We start from the raw sequence: 21,438 nt of genomic DNA, 5'->3' as shown, positions 1-21,438 counted from the left end.
TTACACAGCTAGTGCCTACAATACGATAGGAATCACATGGCAATTCTTTCCACATAGGAAGAATTAAAATGTAAGGAACAGACTTCCGGTTATAAAATAAGTCCTGGGGATGGAAGGTACAGCATGGTAATTATAGCTAATAACACTGTAATGCAGGCAGTTCCCGTCATGGCTCAGCGGAAACGAACCTGACTAGTAACCATGAGGATGTGGGTTCAATTCCTGGCCTCGCTCAGTGGGTCCCGGATCTGGTGTTGCCGTGAGCTGTGGTGTTAAGTCTCAAACACGGCTCGGATCTGGCGTTGCTGTGGCCAGGGTGTAGGCCGGCAGCTCTAGCTCCAGTTCAGCCCCTAACTTGGGAACCTCCATGTGCCATGGGTGCGCCCCCTCCTCCCCCCCCCCCAAAAAAATAATAATAATACTGTAAGTATTTCTATATTTGGAAGTTGCTGAGAGGGTAGAGTTTAAAAGATCTCATCACAAGGAAAAAGGTTTGCAACTATAAATGGTAATGGCTATTAACTAGACTTACTGGGGTGAGACAACATATATAAACATCAAATCCCGATGTCGTACACCTGAAACTAATGGAATGTTATATGTCAGTTCTGCCGCCATTAAAAAATTAAAATTTAGGAGTTCCCGTCGTGGCGCAGTGGTTAACGAATCCGACTAGGAACCATGAGGTCGCGGGTTCGGTCCCTGCCTTTGCTCAGTGGGTTAACGATCTGGCGTTGCCGTGAGCTGTGGTGTAGGTTGCAGATGCGGCTCGGATCCCGCGTTGCTGTGTCTCTGGCGTAGGCCGGTGGCAGCAGCTCCGATTCAACCCCTAGCCTGGGAACCTCCATATGCCGCGGGAGCGGCCCAAGAAATAGCAACAACAACAACAAAAAAGACAAAAGACAAAAAAAAAATTAAAATTTAGATTAAACCTATATGAATTTGACATTTTTATAAGTCAAAAATTGTTCAATATTGGCAATGTCACGTGGCTAAATATAAATAATTTCATTATTATTCTTAGAGGCACAGGCACATTTTAAAATCTTAAATGCATTCCAGTTTGATCTCCAACCCTGGTTTCTCTGTTATTTGAATTCTTCTTGGATATAGAAAGAAGAATGACATAAACCGAAATATATTTAATACCAAATATTCCCCGGAGATTAGGAGGGACCCCCTTTCCAAAGTGATTACAGGATCAACTGTCAGAAATTTCTGAGAAAACTGGGTTTGACCATACTGACCCTGAGCTCCCTGAGAGAGGAAGCAGGTTGTAATGGAAATAACTGCGACTTCAGCTTTAGGTAAACCTGTGATTAAACCCCATCTCTGACCATTTACGCATCTGCACAATGCGTAGATTTGGGTTATTGATGCGTATGCTATCTGCTCGAGAGGGGACCCTGGAGGGACGTGAGGGAAGCAAACACTTGTCTAGTGCCCAGTACCTGTCAAGCTTTGGGCTAGGTGCTTAATACAGGTTAGTGTATTTAATTCTCACCACTACCCTGAGATGAGGCATTGATACTGATGTTATAATGATGATTATACCTACAAATAGTGTTCGAAACACCAATACCATGCTTACACATATGTGACCAGAATTTTACCTACTTAAAATTTCATCTCTATGCCGTCACTTACCTAAGTACCTGGGAGGAGAAATCATTATGTACCTTTCCATCCCCTTCATCCTCGTCACCAACCTCACGGAACTGCTTGAGGATTAAGGGAAGCAACGTAAGACTCCACTTGATGCTGACACCTTCTCTCCGCAGAGGGTCAGTTGAGTATCCTGAGGCCCCAGACACGTTTCCAGGACCGGAGAGCACGGACCTTTGCTCAATCAGAAGTTTGCTCAACAAACCGCAGGCAGGATGCCATGGTCCCCTACCTCCTGAGAGCGAGAGACACCTCTGTGGCTCCGCTAGGGTCTGTCTCTGCACAAGGCAGCCCACGCCCTTCTCTGGATCACCTTCCTTCAAGCCCACGGTCCCCTGCGTCTTTGGTAGACTTTTGAGATCTTGTTTTTGGTAGAATTTCAACTGCATTCGGCAGAAAATAGAGACCCCTGGAGTCTACTCTGCTCCCCAAATTCTGACTTGCCATCTTAAGGTTTTTTAAGGAAAGAGTAGAAAAAATTAAAAGTGAGTCAATTTAGTTCCCTCAAGCAAAATAACAATTTTAACAGGACTTAAAGGAACTTAGAATTTGAGTGGTTTTATTTACCATGTGGCTTTTTAGATCCGTAACATTTGGGGTCCTAGGTATGTAGTTTCCTAGAGGATTAATCACTGGTTCCCTGACAGACTCACCACTGAAGAAGGACCATAACAGTGGGCTAACATGTGCAGCCCTGGATGTGTTTCATGGGTTATATTTTACCTTGGGCTTTGAGAGAGCACTGATTAGACTTGCCGGTAGCTTGTCCATATAAGAAAAACAACTGTAAATGTTCCACACTGATCTCTGTAAACAGCTTGCTTTTTCTTAATTTTTAACATTCCATCTTGTAACAGGCTGTAACTACATAAAAGGAAGTGAAAAATGTAAAAGAAATACCCAGATAGTTCGGAACTAAGGGTCATGTGTCCTGAAATAGCTACCCAAATAATTACATTTATCTTGACTAATAGAATGGCACCTCAATTATCAATCTGACCTTGTCAGAGCTCAGCGCCAATCAGGTTCAAAGTCCTTTCGTGGAGTTTGTTTTCACCTTAAAAATCTCCTCTGGATGTAATATGCAACTTTCTTCCCACTAGAAAGCTTTGTCTTGTTAAAGTTGCAGTAAGAGGTAAAGACATTCTTTCCCGGTTACTCACTAACAAGGGCCCACGGGTTAATCATCTGGCCTCAAAACAAAACGGACCCAACAGTGCTCATCTGTGCCTGAAAGAGCTATCAGTGCACCCACTGAAGTGCATCTCCTGCCGGAGGTCACGGTTAAGGGTACTGGCATGGTTTTACGAGGAGGCTCAGGTTGCAGCTGTCTGCACTATCCCTAGCCTGAAGATAAATAGCAGACTTCAGTTTCCACTGCTACTGGTCTTTTAACATTTAGTGAGAACAAATGCTCCGGCTTAGCTCCGTCTGCATCCGGCTTGTACCTCCCGGTGCCACCTTCATCTTTAGGGGCTCCCCATACAATACAAAAAGGTAGACATGCCAACACAGGTTGTAGTATATCACAGAGTTAACATTTAACAAATGAAAACTTCGCACAGATAAACCAAAATAACAGTGATTTTCCATGTGTAAATCATCCAATTTGAAGGTCACCCCCAAAGTCTTGATTTAAGGTACACTATGAGTGAAGGCTGGACTCGCCCTCTCATGAGGTCCCACCTGTGACTAGCCTGGTGGGTCACTGAGCATGGTCCTTCAGGCAATGACCTAGGAAGCAAGAGATGGGTGGGTGGTGGGTGGACAGATGGATGGGTGGTCCTAAGGAAAGGGTGTAAAGAAGCCTTTTAGAAACCTCCACATTATAAATGTTCCTCCTTCTGGAGGTGATAGTCCATTAAATTACTCAAAGTAATTGAATTTATTATGCTATTGCCTCCACATTTCTGAACACAATCCCTCCGATTCTTTCAGTTCCCAGGGTACCACTGCCCCGGGCCACCTCTAGAAGTTACAGCATTTCTTTTCCACCCTCCACTCTCTGAAATAGTGCTGATTCAGACAAAGGAAGAGAGTGTAGGATATCTAACTGCAGAGATCTGTCCACTCCCTATTCCCAGGATGTCAGGAAACTTTGTTTATCTTGTAAAAAATGACCCAATAAATAAACAGACTAAAGATAAGAACAAATCATTCTCATAAGTGGAAAAAAAATCCATGTAGCAAAAAAAAAAAAAATGCATTGGGAAATGTTAGCACACCTTAGTAATTAGAAAAATATTAACAAAGTAACATTTTATATGTACTGAATTAACAAAATTTACAAAATTTATTATTACGACATCCAGTGCTGTGATAAACAGGTAAGCTCTTACATTGCTGGTAACCTAAGTTGGCATCCTTTCTGAAAATCAATATGGATATATATATATATATATATATATATATATATATATATATATATACACCAATAACCTACTAACTTTTTGTATTCTTTGAAGCAGTAACCTCACTTCTGAGAATTGTTTCAAGGAAATAGTAGAACTAAAGAAAAAGACTGTGTACACAAAGATACAGTCATTATTGCATCGTTATCCAAAACGGTGAAAACCTGGCAGGAGACGGTGTCCCTAACTCGAGGAGGGTCGATGTCCATCATACTCCTTCACCCCAGAGCTGTTAAAGTCATTAAAAATTGCAATTATATGGAGCAGCGTCAGCAGTGCAAAGAGCAATGGCAAAACCGGGTGATACCGTGCTCTCTGATGACAACTTGTTCCAACCTCAAGGCCTTTCTTGCATTGGCTATTCTGTGCGGCACATCCTTCCCAGGCTGCTTGTTACAATGCTGGCTTATTCTCAGCATTCAGAACTCAGCTTGAGTTTAATTTTCTCAGCAAGACCTTCCTGGTCACTGGCCCAAGGTGATCCCTCCCAGTCCCTCTCTGCCACAACCCATATTTTCATTCCTTGCTAGAACTTCTCACTCAAGTACTCTTGTTCTGTCTTTGGTTTATTAGGGTATTAATATCTGCCTCCTCTTCCAGACTGTGAACTCCTTCTGTACCCCTCTAGTTCTTCACTCTACCCTCAGCTCCTAGAACCCCACACCGTTGATCTTCCTAAAATCACAGAACTTAGACCACCACACTCGGGGTCAGATTAGAACCCAGCTCCTGATTTTCTCCTGGGATTTACATCCCTCTACCTTCTCCATGGGCCTCTCCCTTCTGGCAGGAGCCCCCTCCCTCAGCCCACACCCACAGACATATCGGGGTAGTTGAGTTCCCCAGTTCCTGACTCCACACCTGGAGCTGTACCATCTGGAAGGAGAGAAAATGACAGATTTGCTGTCATCCCAAAGCCAGGAAATTTGTCCACAAGTGCTGGCAAAGCCAGACTCCTTTGACTCCTAAAATCCCCACCAATAGAGCTGCTCTCGTGAACCAAAGATCTCTGTAAAAATATAAGCAGCTGAGGCACAGGGGCTCACATCCCGTGGCAGATCTTCAAATCTAAGAATGTGTATCTTGTGCATAGAAGCATGTAGAGGGCAGCGTTCCTCAGCAGACAGTATTCCAAAAGGCTGAAATTAAACGGGATGGTTTATTTAGAGGCCTTGGGGGGTTGAAGGATGATTGATCCCTGGTAGGGGAACCCCAGAGTGACGGCCAGAAATCAGCTGAGCCCTTGGTCCAGTTTTCTCCACCAATCTGAAGGTTTTTCCTCATCCAGATTAACAGAAGTCGGCAAGTGTGCTTGCTTGGCAGGATGTTTGCCAAGGTCACTCAGAGCTCTGGGTCTACCATGCAAATGTCAGATTTGAGAGCCTGTCCAGGAGTGGGAGCCCGTGCCCACCATCATCCCAAGGGGCCTAGGGTCATGGTTTGAAAAGTCCCGAAGTGTAGAGAGGGCCTTGGGAGTCTCAGAGGTCAAAGTAGCAACCCATGCAGTGAAGGAGGGAGATGGGGTGATTTGAGCTACAATAGAAAAAGCAGGAAAGCAAGTTTTCTAAACCTCTCCATCTTGGTAAGACATGAGCCAGAACGTTGCTCCAGTTCCCCCTTCTGTTCTACTGTCTCCTCCAACATAGCTCTTACCTTGTGGTCAGCAATAGGCAAGGACACCTCCTCTCCCCCTATCTCTCCACTCAACTCAGCTACTTGCTTGATATACAATCAGAATTATAACACATTGTCATAAGTATGTATTAAGTGCCAATTAGTGCTCCAAAACACAAAATTAGGAAATGTGAATGTATGTTATTTTCCAAATATTAGGTCTCATAGGAATGCTATATATATATGTGTGTGTGTGTGTGTCATATTTTATATGACTTGAGGCACAAGGATCAGGTTTGCATTCAAAAACTAAATCCACATTTTCCTGTTGGTTTGCAAAGTCTATATTTCGCACAGTCAGCCAGTAATCTAAGGAATAGGGTAATCTACTCCTGAAATTAGAAAAATCAGGTCTTTGCTGAAGCAAAAGAAAAAGAAACAAGACAGCCAGGGCTCAGATGGTCAAGCCTGAGTGCATATGCCAGAGGAAAAGAACAATCTTTCCCCATTTATTTAGGCACCAACATATTAAACTCAACCTGAGGAGAGAGGCAGATGAGAGCAGCTAGTGCGCATAAGTTTATGCCGTACATTGCTTTGCTTATAAAGTCCCACAAGCACATGCCTTGATCATGATCTAGACAGGGTCCAAGGAACCCATCTAGATTAGAACAAACCGTGCCTCAGTAACAAACATCCCCAGCAGTGCAGCTCTGTGTTTATGGTGAGTCCAGATGACTGACAATAAACTCACTTTCGGAGTTCCCCTTGTGGTTCAGTGGAAATGAATCCAACGAGTATCCATAAGGATGTAGGTTCAATCCCTGGCCTCAATCAGTGGGTTAAGGATCCAGCATTGCCATGAGCTGTGATGTAGGTCACAGACGTGGCTCAGATCTGGCACTGCTGGAGCTGTGGTGTAGGCAGCAGCTGCAGCTCCGATTTGACCCCTAAACTGGGAACTTCCGTATGCTGCATGTGCAGCCCTAAAAAGCAAAAAAATAAAAAAGTAAACTCACTTTCTTGCAGGACTTGAAGTTAAAGCAGCTCACCTCTGCTCTTTCTCTGAGGCTGTAGAGAGCCCATTTTATAAATGAAAAAGCAAAAAGCTCACTCCATGGTGTTCTGGGGGTTTGTCTTCCTGTCCAGCCCAGGGAATGTTGAATTATAAGCAGTCTACTGTTACCTGGAAGGTTGGGGTACAGATGTCACAGAAACTACAATAATAATTATTGTCAAAATTTATCAACAGCTTGTTATATTCATAAAGACACAGCATATGTTATTTTATCCTCAAACCTATCCTTACAGGTGGTAATTATTATACCCATTTCAGTCAGGGATTCTGAAACAGGCCAGGGTGCATCCTTGTGCTCGTGGCCTCAACCCCATGGGGAGGCTCCTGTTTGTTTCCAGTTGACTTTGTCTGGACTCACCTACTCTGAAAATCCTGATTCAGAGAAAAGTAATTGTGTGCACTAAACTGAGGAATTTTAAGAGATAAAAATGTAATGTAGGCAAATAAACAGTCTTTATTCAAAAGTATCAAAGTCAGCATATTTCACCTATCAGCATTTCCAAGAAGCTTTAGTTTCAATTCTTGTGCAAGCCCAATTTTGCTGCCATGGCAAATTAAATGGCCACATTTTTTCATTTCGTCCCCATGATTTAGCTACCTCCCTGTTTCTTACCATGCAGCCAAAACTCGGATTGGACTTCAACAAAGCCCTGAACATTTGTAAAAATGGAGCGAGGTGCACGCAAATATTTGCAGCTTGTGCTTGCATTAATACACTTGCTGGCAGAGCGGATGTCCCCTGCCGCATTGAACTAACCAGTGCAGATGCTGATACAAGTTGATAGTCAGAGCTTTGAAAGATATTTCGAGGTTATTTAAACTGAGACAGTTATAAAAGTCTTGAAGGTTTTAGCTCTGTCACTTTTACAGCAGTTAACTCTGTTCAGCCCCACAGATTGCTTTGATTTGTTCGTTAAATATATTATTTTTGCATTAATTGAGTTCATTTGATGAGATAGATTTTCACTCGGTAAAATTTCCAGCTAATGGCTTGGAAATCTATTAGATTTTGCACCCAGCGATTCATCTTAGAATTTTCAAAGTGGAGATAGTTTAGGCAAGCTGAGATCAATCACAGATAATCGAGGAATCATCTCATCTGCAGAAATGGTGTGATGTGTTTGTTCACTGAAAGCCCCATTAGTGAGTTTATCTATCTAATTATTTTCTTCAGCAGAACAAAGGGTACATTAAGGCCAGGAAGGTCGTATATGTTGTGGTTCTGTGCCCCGCTGTGCAGCTATTCATCTACAGTGATTTAACCGAACCTCGTCTCGATGGGGATCCCCAGTGTAGACACACAGGCTTCCAAGTTCTGAGTTCATTATGAAGATGAAAGTCCTAACAAAGATAATTTGAGGAGAATATCTCCCCGTAGTTTATTGCATTTGCTGATAAAACTTGTTAGAAATCCATGATTTCTTTTTTCATTTTTGTACCTCAAATGCAAAAAAAAAAAAAGATATTTAGAACTAAAAAAGGAGTGTATCATTAATATTATTGGAAGTGAAAAGCCATGCTGACAGCTGTCATTCTGGCCCAGTTTTAAAAGTTTTCAGCAGCATCTAAAAGCAGTAAAATTATTTCCAACAGGTTTTCATCCTTCCTGAAAGCAGCAATCAATATTTCCTTTCCAATTGAAATCATTTATTTGCCTGACTGAAAAGCATCATGAAGCTATGTAAGAAATTATATTAAGCAAAAATTAGACATTCGATGAAATAGGATAACCTGATTTTTTTCATTCTGGAGAAAGAAAGTTTTCTCAGATGTAAGGCTGGTCCAAGTAAACCCCACTTTAAAATCAAGAAGGATTTTGGAAAAGCATCTCTTTTCCAAAGGCCATCTAACTATATAGACCCTGTATGTATTTAAACTCAACCTTTCTGAATCCACATAAATACTATCTCCACGGATAAGAACTCGCCAGTTTGGAAATAATAAATAAGAATAAGAATTAGGCAGATTTGGGACACTACATTCAAGAGACAATTTATTTAGAACTGAATTTGCTTGTATGGTATCTGAAGTCTGTAAACACACAAAATACTAATTCATTCATTCCTTCCTCCCTTTTATAAATAATCAATTTATATTTGATGCCAGCAAACAAAGTTTACAAGTCGTGTGATCCTATCTCAAGCGATAGTGAAATGTAGAAAGAAAACTAAGTAACTTAAAACACTTCCCAAGGGTCCTCGGGTGACCCGTGAGGGAGGGAGGGGTTGCTGGAATTCAAAAGAAAGATGATCATGGAGTCCACCTCACCGAGGACGTAAACCCCAAGCTAGCCTTAAAAAAGAGGTGGGGTTGGGTTTACCGGAAAGGAGAAGGAGGCACGTTCCTATGGGGAATTTTTAAAGACTTGAATGAAAAATGCGGGCCTCGGGCCGGGGAGAAATGCAGGTGTGAGTGGAGCAGGTCTCACTGGGAGGAGCAGAGTACAAGGCGGACTTCATAAAGGAGAGCAGATACAAAGGGCCCAGGTGGCCAGGGATTTGACCCATCCTATAACGCGGAACTGTTGCTTCTGAATCAGGAGAGAAAGCGATGAGGAAAAGCCACGTGCAGAGGGTAAATCAGGAAGAGGGGAGTTTGTGTTGGCTACCACCAGGGCCGGAGTCGTGGCTCTGGGGCTGGATTTACTAAGCAAACCCGCCACACACAAACGAGCGCAATCTGACCCAGGGAAGGAGGCTTCAAAGATGAGCCCAGACTTGGAGCTCACACTGCCAGTAAAGTGAGCACTTTCCTCGTGGGTGCCACTTGAAAACCCCCACACAGGCACTAGATTCCATCAAATACTATTCGAGAATTAAGACAGTTTCCTGAAGAAACACTGGAACCTTCCCCCATCTTCATGGACCATGGGAACCTCGGACTTTGGTTCATAAACTTCCCCAACATCTGTGACTTGAAGTTGGCTTTTTTTCAAGGCTATAGAAAGACCATCCAGATACCTACAGAGTCCTACTTTTTACCTGCTTACCCTCTTCCTACTGTTCCACAGTGACAGGTGTCCCCAGCATCTCAGGTGTGGGCCTGCCAGGTGTCCCTGGACAGCTCTCAGGCTGCTTTTGTCTCCTGCACATGAAGTCCTCATGGCTTCCCCATCACCTGCAATACTGTATGGCTAAGACCCTCAGCTCTAAAAAAAAGTCATCAGTGCTCATAAAGATAGGAGGGAGGGAATGTGAGGTAAATCCTAGAATTTCCCCATAGTCCTCCGGTAGCGCCCAGCCCTGGAAGAAGTCCTTGAAATCAGTCAGCCTTGATTTTGTCTTCCTGCACATATTTCAGCAAGGATGTCATTATTTCAAGGACCTATGCAGAAGGAAAGATAGCATAATCATCTGTATCATAAAAGGGAAGCAAAGATGAACTGTTGCCTCCCTAGGAAACATGACTTGATTGCTAGCAGTGCCTAGAATATCTGCCCCAGCATTCATTCACCTAGCCCCTCTCTCCTGATGGTATTCCCTCTCTGCAGGGTTGAGAGTCTTCTAGAGTTAGAAGGGCAGAGGTCCTGCTCCCGGGACCTGGCATAGGATGCTTAGACCTCTCTTTCCGGATCTTAGCACCCTCCTCATTGTTCCTCAGCAGGCAGCCCAGGATCACCGGCAGCTTGTGCCACTTTACCAAGTGACTTCCCCTCCTAAACCTCAGTGTGCCCCTCTGTGCTGACTAGTGATAGTATCTAGCTCATAGGACTATCCTCAGCTTTCAATGACATTATGCTAGTATTATTGTTGTTGTTATTACTCCACCCTGAGAGAGGCAGCAGGAAACAGATTGAGGGCGAGGGCTGGGGCTTAGAACTCTCTGCTCCTTTTGTGTCGGGTGTTCACTGAATGTTCACGGAATCACGGTGGCCAACAAGAAGAGAAAGACACCTTCGCTTCACAACTTTGAATTCAGTTTAACACAGTGGCACCTGAAGCTGTTGTTGTAATCATCCTGTAGAGGGTCAAACTTGTGAAGCCACCTTCTTTTCTCAGGATAACTTCCAATTCAAAATACTCACTAATCAGAGATGAACCGAGCTTGCCTGTGTGTAGTATTGGCCAAATCACTTTCAATTGAATGTACTAAAAATCAACTCATATATTTTGTTTTATGCTAATAAATATATATATGTATATATATATGCATATATATATACACGTATCGAAATGACAGAATGGAATAATTTTTGGTAACGTGTCAACAAATAATTTGAGTTTTTGACAGTGTTCCCTTTCTAAACTAGAACTAGTTGTATAAACATTTGTCCTTTGGGGGTTTTTAGAACTTGATTTGAAAGTTGATTTTGATGCTATGAGATTTGTGACCTTCTCTGAAGAATTATGCAGTTGCCTTGTTACTGTCTTTTCAGTTAAGATACAACACATCCATTGAATAATGTCACTTCCAAAGCTTGCTCCGAAGTTGTGTTGTGATATTATATAATGTAACGTTAGGATGGGCAGGAAGGAGAGATCACCCAAAGTTCAGTCCCTTCTTTGCGCAGGGAAGGTAACCAAGATGCAGAGAAATTGAGTAACCTGTCCATGGTTAACCATCTAGTAAGTTACTGAACACTGCAGCCGCTGAGGTTTGAAAAACTATATTGCCGGTGATTTGCCTTTGAACTTCACTGTTTCTTCCACCATATCACTACACTCCAATCTTTCTGTCGTTAATTTCCCACAGAATAAATCACCTTTCTGTTGGAAATGGCAATTGTTTAGAAAACTTCGTTGTCTATCTGAAGGAACATTTAAATGTTTAATTGACAATCGGTCCAAGATTTATGACATCTTTACTTTCGCAAGTGATCGGTGCCCCCATTCAAAGATGAAAACCTTTCCTCCCTTGAGCTTTCAAAACCATGATGGCTTAGGAAGCTCATGCTTTAGTCACCCAGCTTCAGCGTCAAAAGGAGAGGGAGAAAGACAGACATCCAGCTGGGAATCGAGGCCTTGCTTCAAAGCTTTTTATCTTCAGAGGAGAGAAATCTTGTGAATTTCATTAATGTCAACAAGATCTGAGGAGATTTGGAGTGTTTAAGCCCTTGGGTATCTCTAGCATCACATATTCTCTGGTTATTATAAAGTTTTGGTTGCAGAACCACTGAAACTTTGATTTACACCTGCCATGAACCAACACTCTGGAAATATCCATTGTATGGTCAGACTTAAGGCTATTGCAAACCATCACTTTCCAAGAAAATATGAAGTCAGCCAAGGAAGTCGTGGTTAAGCTTGGGCCAAAGAGGAAATATCCAGAATTCTGAATAGAGTGACACATGTTATTGCTAAGGGAAGAAAAAAAGAAAAAAAAAAAAACGAATCTCCTCAAAGTAACATAGCAGAGCTAAACAGGAAAGTGAAAGAAGCATTTCTTTAGGATTCTAAAAGCAGATAACCTCAAAACATCTCCCCGAAAGCCTTCTTCTCTTATTCGGTGTAGAAAAATGAATTTTGTCCTAGCTTGTCTTTTCTTCCTCTGTTCTCCTCCATTCCCTCATCTCCAGAAAGAATCAGACCGGAATTCACGATTGTTTCCACTGTAACTTTCCAGACTTTATGGGAGAAAGCCTTTTTATTCCAAAAGAGGTAATGCTATTTCTTTAAGCAAATTGGGTTCAAATTAATTCTAAATAAACAGATATCTTTGGCAAAATAAACGTCGACAATTTAACCTGGGTCTTGAAATTTAAAATTCCTTAAAAGACGAAATATATCTGTTTCTTTTCTCCCTTTTTTTTTTTTTTTTGTCTTTTTGCCATTTCTTGGGCCGCTCCCGCGGCATATGGAGGTTCCCAGGCTAGAGGTTGAATCGGAGCTGTAGCCGCCAGCCTACGCCAGAGCCACAGCAATGCGGGATCCGAGCCGCGTCTGCAACCTACACCACAGCTCACAGCAACGCTGGATCGTTAACCCACTGAGCAAGAGCAGGAACCGAACCCGCAACCTCATGGTTCCTAGTCGGGTTCGTTAACCACTGCGCCACGACAGGAACTCCTCTTTTCTCCCTTAATTCAAATTAAAAAGAAAAAAAAAAAAGCTCACAGCAACTATTTATAAACCCATAAATACTGTTATTTTTTAAACAAAATCTTTTTATATGATGTTTCATCTTTTTAATAACTATCTTTTGGAAAATGTGAGTTTTATCCCGCTAAAACTAACCTTTCTGCTTAAATACCCATTAGTACAAATGGGGAATTACTGTTTGGGGGTCATCTCAGTCTTGTAACTGCTAAACACAAGGAGAACATTTGGTCAGAATCACCCAACAGAAAAATCCATGACGGTTTCATGTCATCAAGAGACATAACAGTAATATTTGCAATAGATTCCACGTGCAAACCTGCCAAGACCTGAACCTGGGCCCTGGGCTCACTTTCTCTCCAGGGCGGATGACATCACGGGGAGCCAGGCAGAAGGAATGCAGCCTTAGGTGCGACTGGCACTGCTGCTGGTTACAAGTCCTGACAGGAAAAACTCCTCTCAGTCGGGCTTTCAACCTTTTGAAATCTTTTAGTTCGGCATTTGTGAAACCAAAAAAAGAAGCCTTTTCTAATCCAGAAAGCAATGGATTTAGCTTCTTCCGTTGGTGTCTAATTCCACTCGGAGGTGCTTCAGGGAGAAAGTTCAGCCCCTGCGGACCAGCAGCAAAGGACCAGAGTTACTGCCGCCTGCTGAGGGCGTCGGCGTCTCACCTGGGGACGCAGTGGACAGGTGGGTTCTCTGCAAGTCGCTTTATAGCGATGGATGCTGTCATGCTGAGTAAAGCTTTAGGCTGGGCTTGGCCTGGATTCTCGTTCACATACTGTGTATGCAAAGTGGCCACACCCGACAACACACCAGACCCCACGCACAAATGTCCAGAGAAGAAAGCAGCAGACCCAAGGAGGGTGTAGCCGAACCACGATGTGTCAGCAGCAGTTTATTCCAAAGCCTGGGTTTTATGACTGTCATTTAGCCTTAGGTGCGCTGGCTTGGAGAATCGCCCTGCCTGGCTCACTGTCTGGTGCTGCCAGAGGCTGCTTTGAGTGTTGCTCCGTCAGGTTCATCATCTTTTTATTTGTGTGCGAGATCGGCTAATTTCCACAGTTATTTAAAGTGCCTTTGAACACTTAAGAGGTGATACGAACCATCGCTGTCGTGGAGCGTGGTGAGTTACAGCGTAGAATTGCAGCCTCCAAGAGTCAGTACTCAGTGCTGAGAAGGACTGGTAACAGCAGCTGGACATCATGTGAGTCACTGCTTCTCGTTTGCTGATTCGCTCAGGTGGTTTTTCATTGAGTTTCCCAGGCCAGTGTTTTCTTTAGGAATATTTGGTTCATTGGCTCTGAAAAGCACCCAAGTCCCAAGCGATTAAAGATGACAGGTGCAGGTGGACCCAGGGCCTTCCTTCCTTCCTGCAGACCCTCTGCCTCTCCTATGTGGGGCCTGCTTGGCCTGCCCTGCTGCTGCTTCAGCCAGAAGCTTGCAAAACTAACAGAAGTGCTTCTTTTCCCCAAATCTTCATCATGACTGCAAATTGTTGGTAGATTTTATCAATTATTTCATCCATTCATCCAGGTATGTTTGATAAACAACCTGAAGTTAGCATTTATGTGGTTTATATTTCCAGTGCCTCAAATAATGCTTTCATTTCCAATGACCTTTTTGTGTATTACTATTCATAAAACAATATACATGCACTTAATATTTAACAGCATTTACCAAAAATCACTGGAGTGAGAAAATCCCAAATTTGAATTTAACTCTCCTTGCTCCTCCCCTGGCCATCCCATCATTTCACGGCTCTTCCTGTTCTAAGATACGGGGACGTGAGCGTCTGACTGAAACACACAGGATCCTTTCCAGTGGGCACACAAGCAGCAGGGGAGAGGCCTGCTGTGCTGGGCTCTGAGGTCAGGCTGATGGGCCCATGCTCGCCTTCATGGGGCGGGTACATGATCCACAGCGACTGCGGCCAACTGGGCTCCCCAACTAGATGATCCAAGCCCCAGAGCCTTTTCCTTCCCATCTTGCATTGCTCTGCAGGGCCCAGTCTTGTGCTGTCCACAGAGAGAACATCATTCTTCAGGACAGCCAAGCCATGCCGTCGACGCCAACACCAGCACTAACTTGGAAAGACCTTGCTCTGGCCACCAAAATGGTCCTTTTTTTCTGCTTTGCTTTATTTTTTTATTTTTCCTGTTCTAGTAGTAACTAAAGAAGGAAAAATAATAAAGCTTCCCCACAATCTAGAAATTGCAAAAATGCTAAGAGAATATTTCATCAAAATCCTACATGGTGTGTGTCTGCTGTTGGGCAGCATCCATTGCATTGCAGATACCCACCCGTGAAATGGAAACGCATCTGATGCAGCCTCCCTTTGCGGTGGCCCTCGTGGCGAGGTGTCCAGATGGCCACTTTACAATCATGAGCTGAGTTCATTCCCTGGGAGGATGCCATTGACAGACGCCAGCCTGGGACCCAGACACGTCCCAGTTCTGACCAAAACGGCTCCTCGAAAGGGAAGGCATCCAGGTGAGGCCTGTGTAAAGGGCGGTGGATGGAAAGGAGGAGGCGCACACTTGAACACGCTGCTACGGCATCAAAAACAACTTCCACGTTCAGAACACTAAATGTACGGAGAACAATTCCTAACCGAGAACGACTTTCAAGCAGAAGCTGCTTACCTCCTGCACACAAGCTCTCTAAGAGGAATAAAACCCCTTCTTCTAGTCTATTTGCATATTAACCCTTCAGAAATGCAAAGTCTGCTTACACCGTTGCTACGGTACTATTTGGTTATAAATAAAACATACCCTCTCCGTCATCAATGTATCTTTCCAGCTGCTGGACATAAAAGAGACTCCTAGCTTTCCGAATCGAAATGCCATCTTCCTAATCAGAATTGACAATTGTACATAACCATCTGTTTGGGTTTTTTTTAAGTCCTTTTCTCACAAGCATATTTTCCAAAAGTGTTGTATGTATTTCAAAGGGTGACTCGAGCTAATCACCTCCAGCTCAGCTCCTCCACAAAAATGACAAAAGAGCAGCTTTGAAATGGAGACCACATGGCTTGCCTGCCACTCCACTTGGCTTGACCTTGAGCTGTGCCAGGTCATCACGGCAGCACCCAAAGTAACGGGTGTGCTCCTCTGTTGGCCTTTGCTTCCTACCCCAGTGCTACACTTTCCGCCACCACGAAATATTCCAACTCCAACTCCCTTCTTGAATAAGCACCTTTTATTCTGTTCTGTGCTTCTTATCATCTGGTTTATACACTGTTGAGACACAAAAAAAAGCCGCATAGTCCACTTACTCCTACAGTTAAATATTTTTTAAAAAGTAAGAATAGGTTATTATTGACATAAAGTGTTGCTTGTCAGTATAGCATTCTGGAAGGCAGTGGGAAAAACAGGGTGTGTTAAGCTTTCCATTGTGTACAGACTTTCCAACCCCCCTGCCTCCGTCAGGAAAATATGTCTGTCCTGTGGTCTATTCAGTTCTTGACCTTTGGACTAATATGCCAACAAAAGGCGCCATTTATTCATGATGAATTTATGTATCTTTGTCCATAAGGAACTGGATCAAGGCTGTCACAGCTCGGCACCATCACCCATCACATTTTCCATGTGTCCCGAGGAGTTTGTCCACGGCCTTAGCGGCTCATGCAAACATAGGTGCTGCCACCTCCCCCCTAAGTCCACCTCTTCCATGACCAGGAGGAGTTTATCAGGAATGTCCTCTGGGGCAAGAAGCCTACAATGACCAGCCAAACCCCCTCACTGGACTGTTTTTGATGCTCTGATCAGGATTCTGAGAAGCTGCGGCTGCTCCCAACACCTGCCGTGGTTATGGGCCTCCCTTATCACACCCGCCCTCTGCACCTGTCACTGCTTCCCCTTCTTTGGACTGTGCTGCTTCCACACGTCCCTCCAGTGGACTTTCTTCCTTAACATTTTTCACCCGTGGCACACATCACAGCCCCCCCCCCACCTCACGCGCACGCGCGCGCGCACACACAGAGAAACACAGACACACACACAGAAGTTTCCTTTTCTTTCAATTCAACCCAAGACCCTCTCCTGCTAGAAAGCCCTCCACATGAATTGATACTTCGTTTTCCTCCCTGGTGGGCAACCCTCACTGCACTGACTCTCTTCTCAGACCACCTTGAAAATCTTCAAAACAGAAGGGAGGAAAAAAAACCTATTTAAGTGTGCATTTGTCTATGTTTTGCTTTTCAAAATTTCACCTTTGGCTCAAAAACAGGAGGGCGAGAGCCCTTTGGTTCCAACCTCTTGTCTCCTGTTTGTTCTGTACAACTATCCTATGCAAATAGTTTGGGTGATCTGTTACTCTGGAAATCAAGATTTAGCTTAAATCTATCATGCCCCATCACAGCAGAAAGCATCTTTCTTCCACCACGAGGAAGGAAAAAAGACCACCTAATTGCAATGGCTTTGCCAACCACTTTAAGTTCATTTGTTATGAAAAATCGATATGCGCTGTAGCTGTGTGACTCACGATGTTTCTCTTTTGGAAAATGAGTAATATTCCTGCTGCCTTCACACCCCACCACCACCATCAAAAGAAGCTAATCAGGAGAGCCAGGTATTTTCTCTATGGAAGACTGTGATATTTCTCTAATAAGTTTCTGGGAAAATCAAGCAAAAGAACTGCTTATCTCTGCTGTGTGGGATTGTAATTGTTACCTTTATTACTGGTCTGAATTGTTACTCCATCTCTTTGAAAATGTTCAGAATAACTGGAGAGAAAAGGTTTGAAATGCCATTTTTCCCCCCTCTATTATTTTCACACTCAAGCAAGATAAGCATTTGGGAGCTACATTTGAAATCTGCATAAAACAACTACTTTAATCGGGTAAAGTGCACATTTTCCAGTTGCAGCTGCTTGCCCCGTAGCACCCCATGGCCTGAGCTCTCCTCCTCACCCTCCTGGGCCTCTCAGCCCACCTTTCATTACAGAGAAGGTGAAGTAACAGGTAACGTCAGCAGGGGCACAAAGATGACTCGCTCGCTGGGTATTGAGGGAAATGCAACCTACCTGCATGTAATGACTATTATTAGAGAAAAATAGGGGAATTCTTATACTCTGGATTGAAGCAAAGGGTCTCCCATTTTTGTCAGACACCCCCCACAATTGGGGAGCCTCCCAGGTGTGATGCAGTCAGACACTTCTTGTCCCAACAGTTTGCAACCGTGCTGTGTGGAATGAAGCACCTTGAACTCAGGCTCCCCACCCCAGGCTGTTGAAGGCCAGCCCTAAGAACCCCTTCTCTCAGAGTCTGAGAGGCAGCTGGATGGTCACTCCAAGGCTCTGGGAGGCAGGGGGGCCTTGGTTGGGTCCTCCAGGTGCCTCCCTGGGCTGACCACCTGCCTGGACTTAAGACTCCTAAACTAGCAGTGGCACAGTGCACAGTGTGAAACAGTAACTGATGATTGTCATCTGAGAGTTCCAGGATGGATCAAGAGCAGCTACAGCAGGAAAGGCAGTTTCCTCCTCCCCCGCCTGCATCCAGAATGATGGAGACACTATCAGAGAGCCAAACACCTGGATCAGTGATACTGAGAGGAGAGCTCACTCCTCGCAGAAAAGTAGCAAGGACGTGGGATTGGGCCAAGCCTCTTGCTCTAAAGTAAATCCCCTTAAAATCACATAAGTCCAACCCCTAACCCAACCATGGGCAATTCCTTCTCAATATGCTCTGTTGGGATTTTGAAGAACTCAAGGTCCAACAGAACACTCTTAATGCAATTGCCAGGTATAAGAAAGAGATTCCTTGACTTGTGTGTAACCATGATCACCTCACTTTCATTATGGAGTTCTCATCAACTCCAATGTGGGACTTCATATTTTTTGCATTTGTCACCATTCCTAAAACTCAACAGGGCCATGTGAAAATGTTAAATGCTTGCAACTCCTGACAAGCATTCAGAGAACAACGCATAGACTACTGTATAGGACTTTTTGGGAAACTGTGGTGAAATAACGGGCCTCTTTGTGTGTTTGCATGAACCAGTAAACTCTGGAGATGGCATTGACTACAGCCAGCAGAAGAGAGAGAACATCGGTGACCTGATCCAAGAGACACTAGAGGCCTTCGAGCGCTACGGAGGAGAAGATGCCTTCATCAATATCAAGTACATGGTCCCTACCTACGAGTCGTGCTTGCTGAACTAGTGGTGGGGATAGCCGGGATTAGAGGAAGGCTCCTCTTAGCGTTCCGGTCATCTTTCTCTGCTGCTGTTGGCATCTCATTATCTGTGACTTCTACAGCTTACTTTTCTACAGCTGCTAAAATAGTGGCTCATGGGCCATTGGACTGTTAGCCCTATTGAGAGCAAGGCTTTCCAATACATAAATAGTGCCTGTTTCTTAGATTACAATAGTGTACTGTGCTTATTTGTTCTAGGAGAAGAATTGCTTCTTTATACAGCTCGGAAAGAGGCAGGAGTCCGAGTTAAACCTTCAGTTGTATAGACAATACAACTATAATTTTCATACGCAATTCAGCAATTGTGTCTGCCTGCCCCGAGGGTGATGTCAGAGGTTGTAAGGGAAGGGTTTGTGCTGACTGCGTAATAGGTGTTTGTCAGGGACGAGAAACGCTCCCCAGCAGCTGTGCAGAGCAGTGGGCTTTGACATTCAATATGACTATTGAATCTATATTCCAATTACAGGAGGACAGTTTTGCAGCCCATTATGAACCTCAGCTATAAATGTAATAGATGCTTCTAGCCCGCTAGTGATCTGGGCTTGCAGGGGCTTTCCAGTTTAAAAACTCACCAGAGGTGGGGGCGGAGAAGGCGGGTGTGATAGGCAACTCAGCAAACATGACGTTTTTAAAAAACTAGTTTGCATCCTTGTCCCTCTATGTTATGACAGACTGCATCTCAGGACCCCGTGTTATTGACAAAATGCGACCCAACCGTTTGTTTAGGGCTTTTAATCATTTTTGAAAATGACTTGTATGCATCTTAATGATTGCCCCTTGAAATGAATCAAATCCTTTTCCTTGGCAATTCTCCTTTCTTTTACCCCCTCCCATCGGATGGGATGGATGGATGCATTATAACGCCTTTCTGTGGGTCTGAAGGCACTGTTTTGGAATTTTATTGAGACTGGAAAAAAACAAGGCAAAAGACATGCACTTTTACATTCAACTGAAAAAGACAAAAGGCACCCAAAGAGAAGAGCAGGTCTAAGGAAGCAGCCTTGACCAGGGCCCTTCAGGCGTGCCAGGCAGTGAGCTTGGGGCATTTGAAACTCAGCCCAGAACTCTCCAGAACAATGGACCACTGACTCTGCACACCTGAGAACTGCCCAGAAGTGCATAGCCTGAAGTGGCTCACTCTGCAGCAAAGTGCAGCTTCTGCACAAAAGTGAAGAAATGAAATGTGTTCCCCCAGGCACCTGGCCTCGGCCTCCAGATTGTCATCACTAATTATTTAAGACACAAGTTTCCAAAGGCAAACACCGAATCTGAAAACTGCTTCATTATTCATCTTCCTTGATGACAGGCTCAGCATATGAAATCTAGTCACTGCCGCCTCGTTTCTGTAAGCGTTTTTTAGGATAAACGGAGATTCGGCAGAACCAGGTAACACAGATTGGCTTTCATGTTTAATACTTTGAAAAGACAGAGCTAGCAGCAGACATGGGCAGGTTAAGATGGGTTTTCCTCCAAACTCTGATGTTCAGTTGTACCCCTCAGCGGCCGTCCAGGCATCGGCCGTATGTTCAAAGTGACCCCAAAGTCCATGAAAGATGCTGGCTGCTGGTGCATTGGAATCTTCATACCAGAATTTCCTGCACGGCTCTGTCAGGACTCGGAAGCGAGCCTGGCCTCTCAGTCTCTGTCCTGCTTGTGAAAACTGGCTGGTGTAGCAGCAAAAAAACCTGCCACTGATACAAGAGTCCTAACTCTGGTGTAGAATTAAAACTTCGGGGTGCCTTCCCCAGCTCTGTCATCCATTAGCTGTGCTGCCTTGGGCAATGTATGTAACCTCTCTGAGCCTCAGATTTCCTCAGCTATAAAGTGGAGATTACACCTACCTGCAGGGAATACTGCAAGGACCAGCAGTGACTTTTATGACGTGCCTGGTACAGTTTCTTACAGCTGTTGGCCTTTTATTTCAAAGAAGCCACATTTGACCAATGACTAATTTCTACCCTAGCCAAGTAATATATCTTTGGAAAATCCTCGGACGATGTGGTGCTGCCTACAAAGCAGGAGTGAGTTCTTGGTCACAAGAAACTAATTGTGCAGAAAACCAAAATGACTATATAGACAGCACACTGTTCTCTGGAGAGTTTTTGGAAATGTGTTGTTTATTAGCATGGAAATAGGAATGGCTGCTTTTGCTCACTGTCACCTCTATCCCATCTTCAACCAAAGGAGGTGGCTTTCCCGCTCCTAGGAACACACGGGAACAGGGAACGTCACCTGGGGCAGGCAGGTGGGCGGAGGCAGAGGGGCGGAGAGCACCAGCTCCCTGGGCCGTGTCTCCCACCAACGTGATAGGCCAGGCAGCGAGAGGATGCCGGCCTCACAGACGGTGGGAGCTGGTGGCCGAGCCCAGCCCAGAGCTCGAGAAACCCCCTGAGCCAGTGTCCTCCGTGGGGGAGTCGTCCCCAGGCTGAAAAACAAAGG

The 21,438-nt window shown here is 44.3% G+C and overlaps 1 protein-coding gene across 1 annotated transcript in view; it reads left to right on the top strand.

Annotated features, from left to right (window-relative positions):
- The window catches only part of PACRG (parkin coregulated), a 499,477-nt gene extending 480,026 nt beyond the window's left edge, over positions 1-19,451 (top strand). Inside the window, exon 5 of the mRNA XM_047769777.1 lies at positions 18,805-19,451. Within this exon, the coding sequence (XP_047625733.1) occupies positions 18,805-18,965 (161 nt within the window). The 3' untranslated portion in view covers positions 18,966-19,451. The remainder of the gene's footprint in view (positions 1-18,804) is intronic.
- Positions 19,452-21,438: the final 1,987 nt, after the last annotated feature.

Source organism: Phacochoerus africanus, chromosome 2 (genome assembly GCF_016906955.1).
Source record: "Phacochoerus africanus isolate WHEZ1 chromosome 2, ROS_Pafr_v1, whole genome shotgun sequence".
Classification (NCBI taxonomy): Eukaryota; Metazoa; Chordata; class Mammalia; order Artiodactyla; family Suidae; genus Phacochoerus; species Phacochoerus africanus.
Note: the sequence above shows the minus strand (reverse complement) of the source record. Positions and strands in the feature narration are given on the sequence as shown.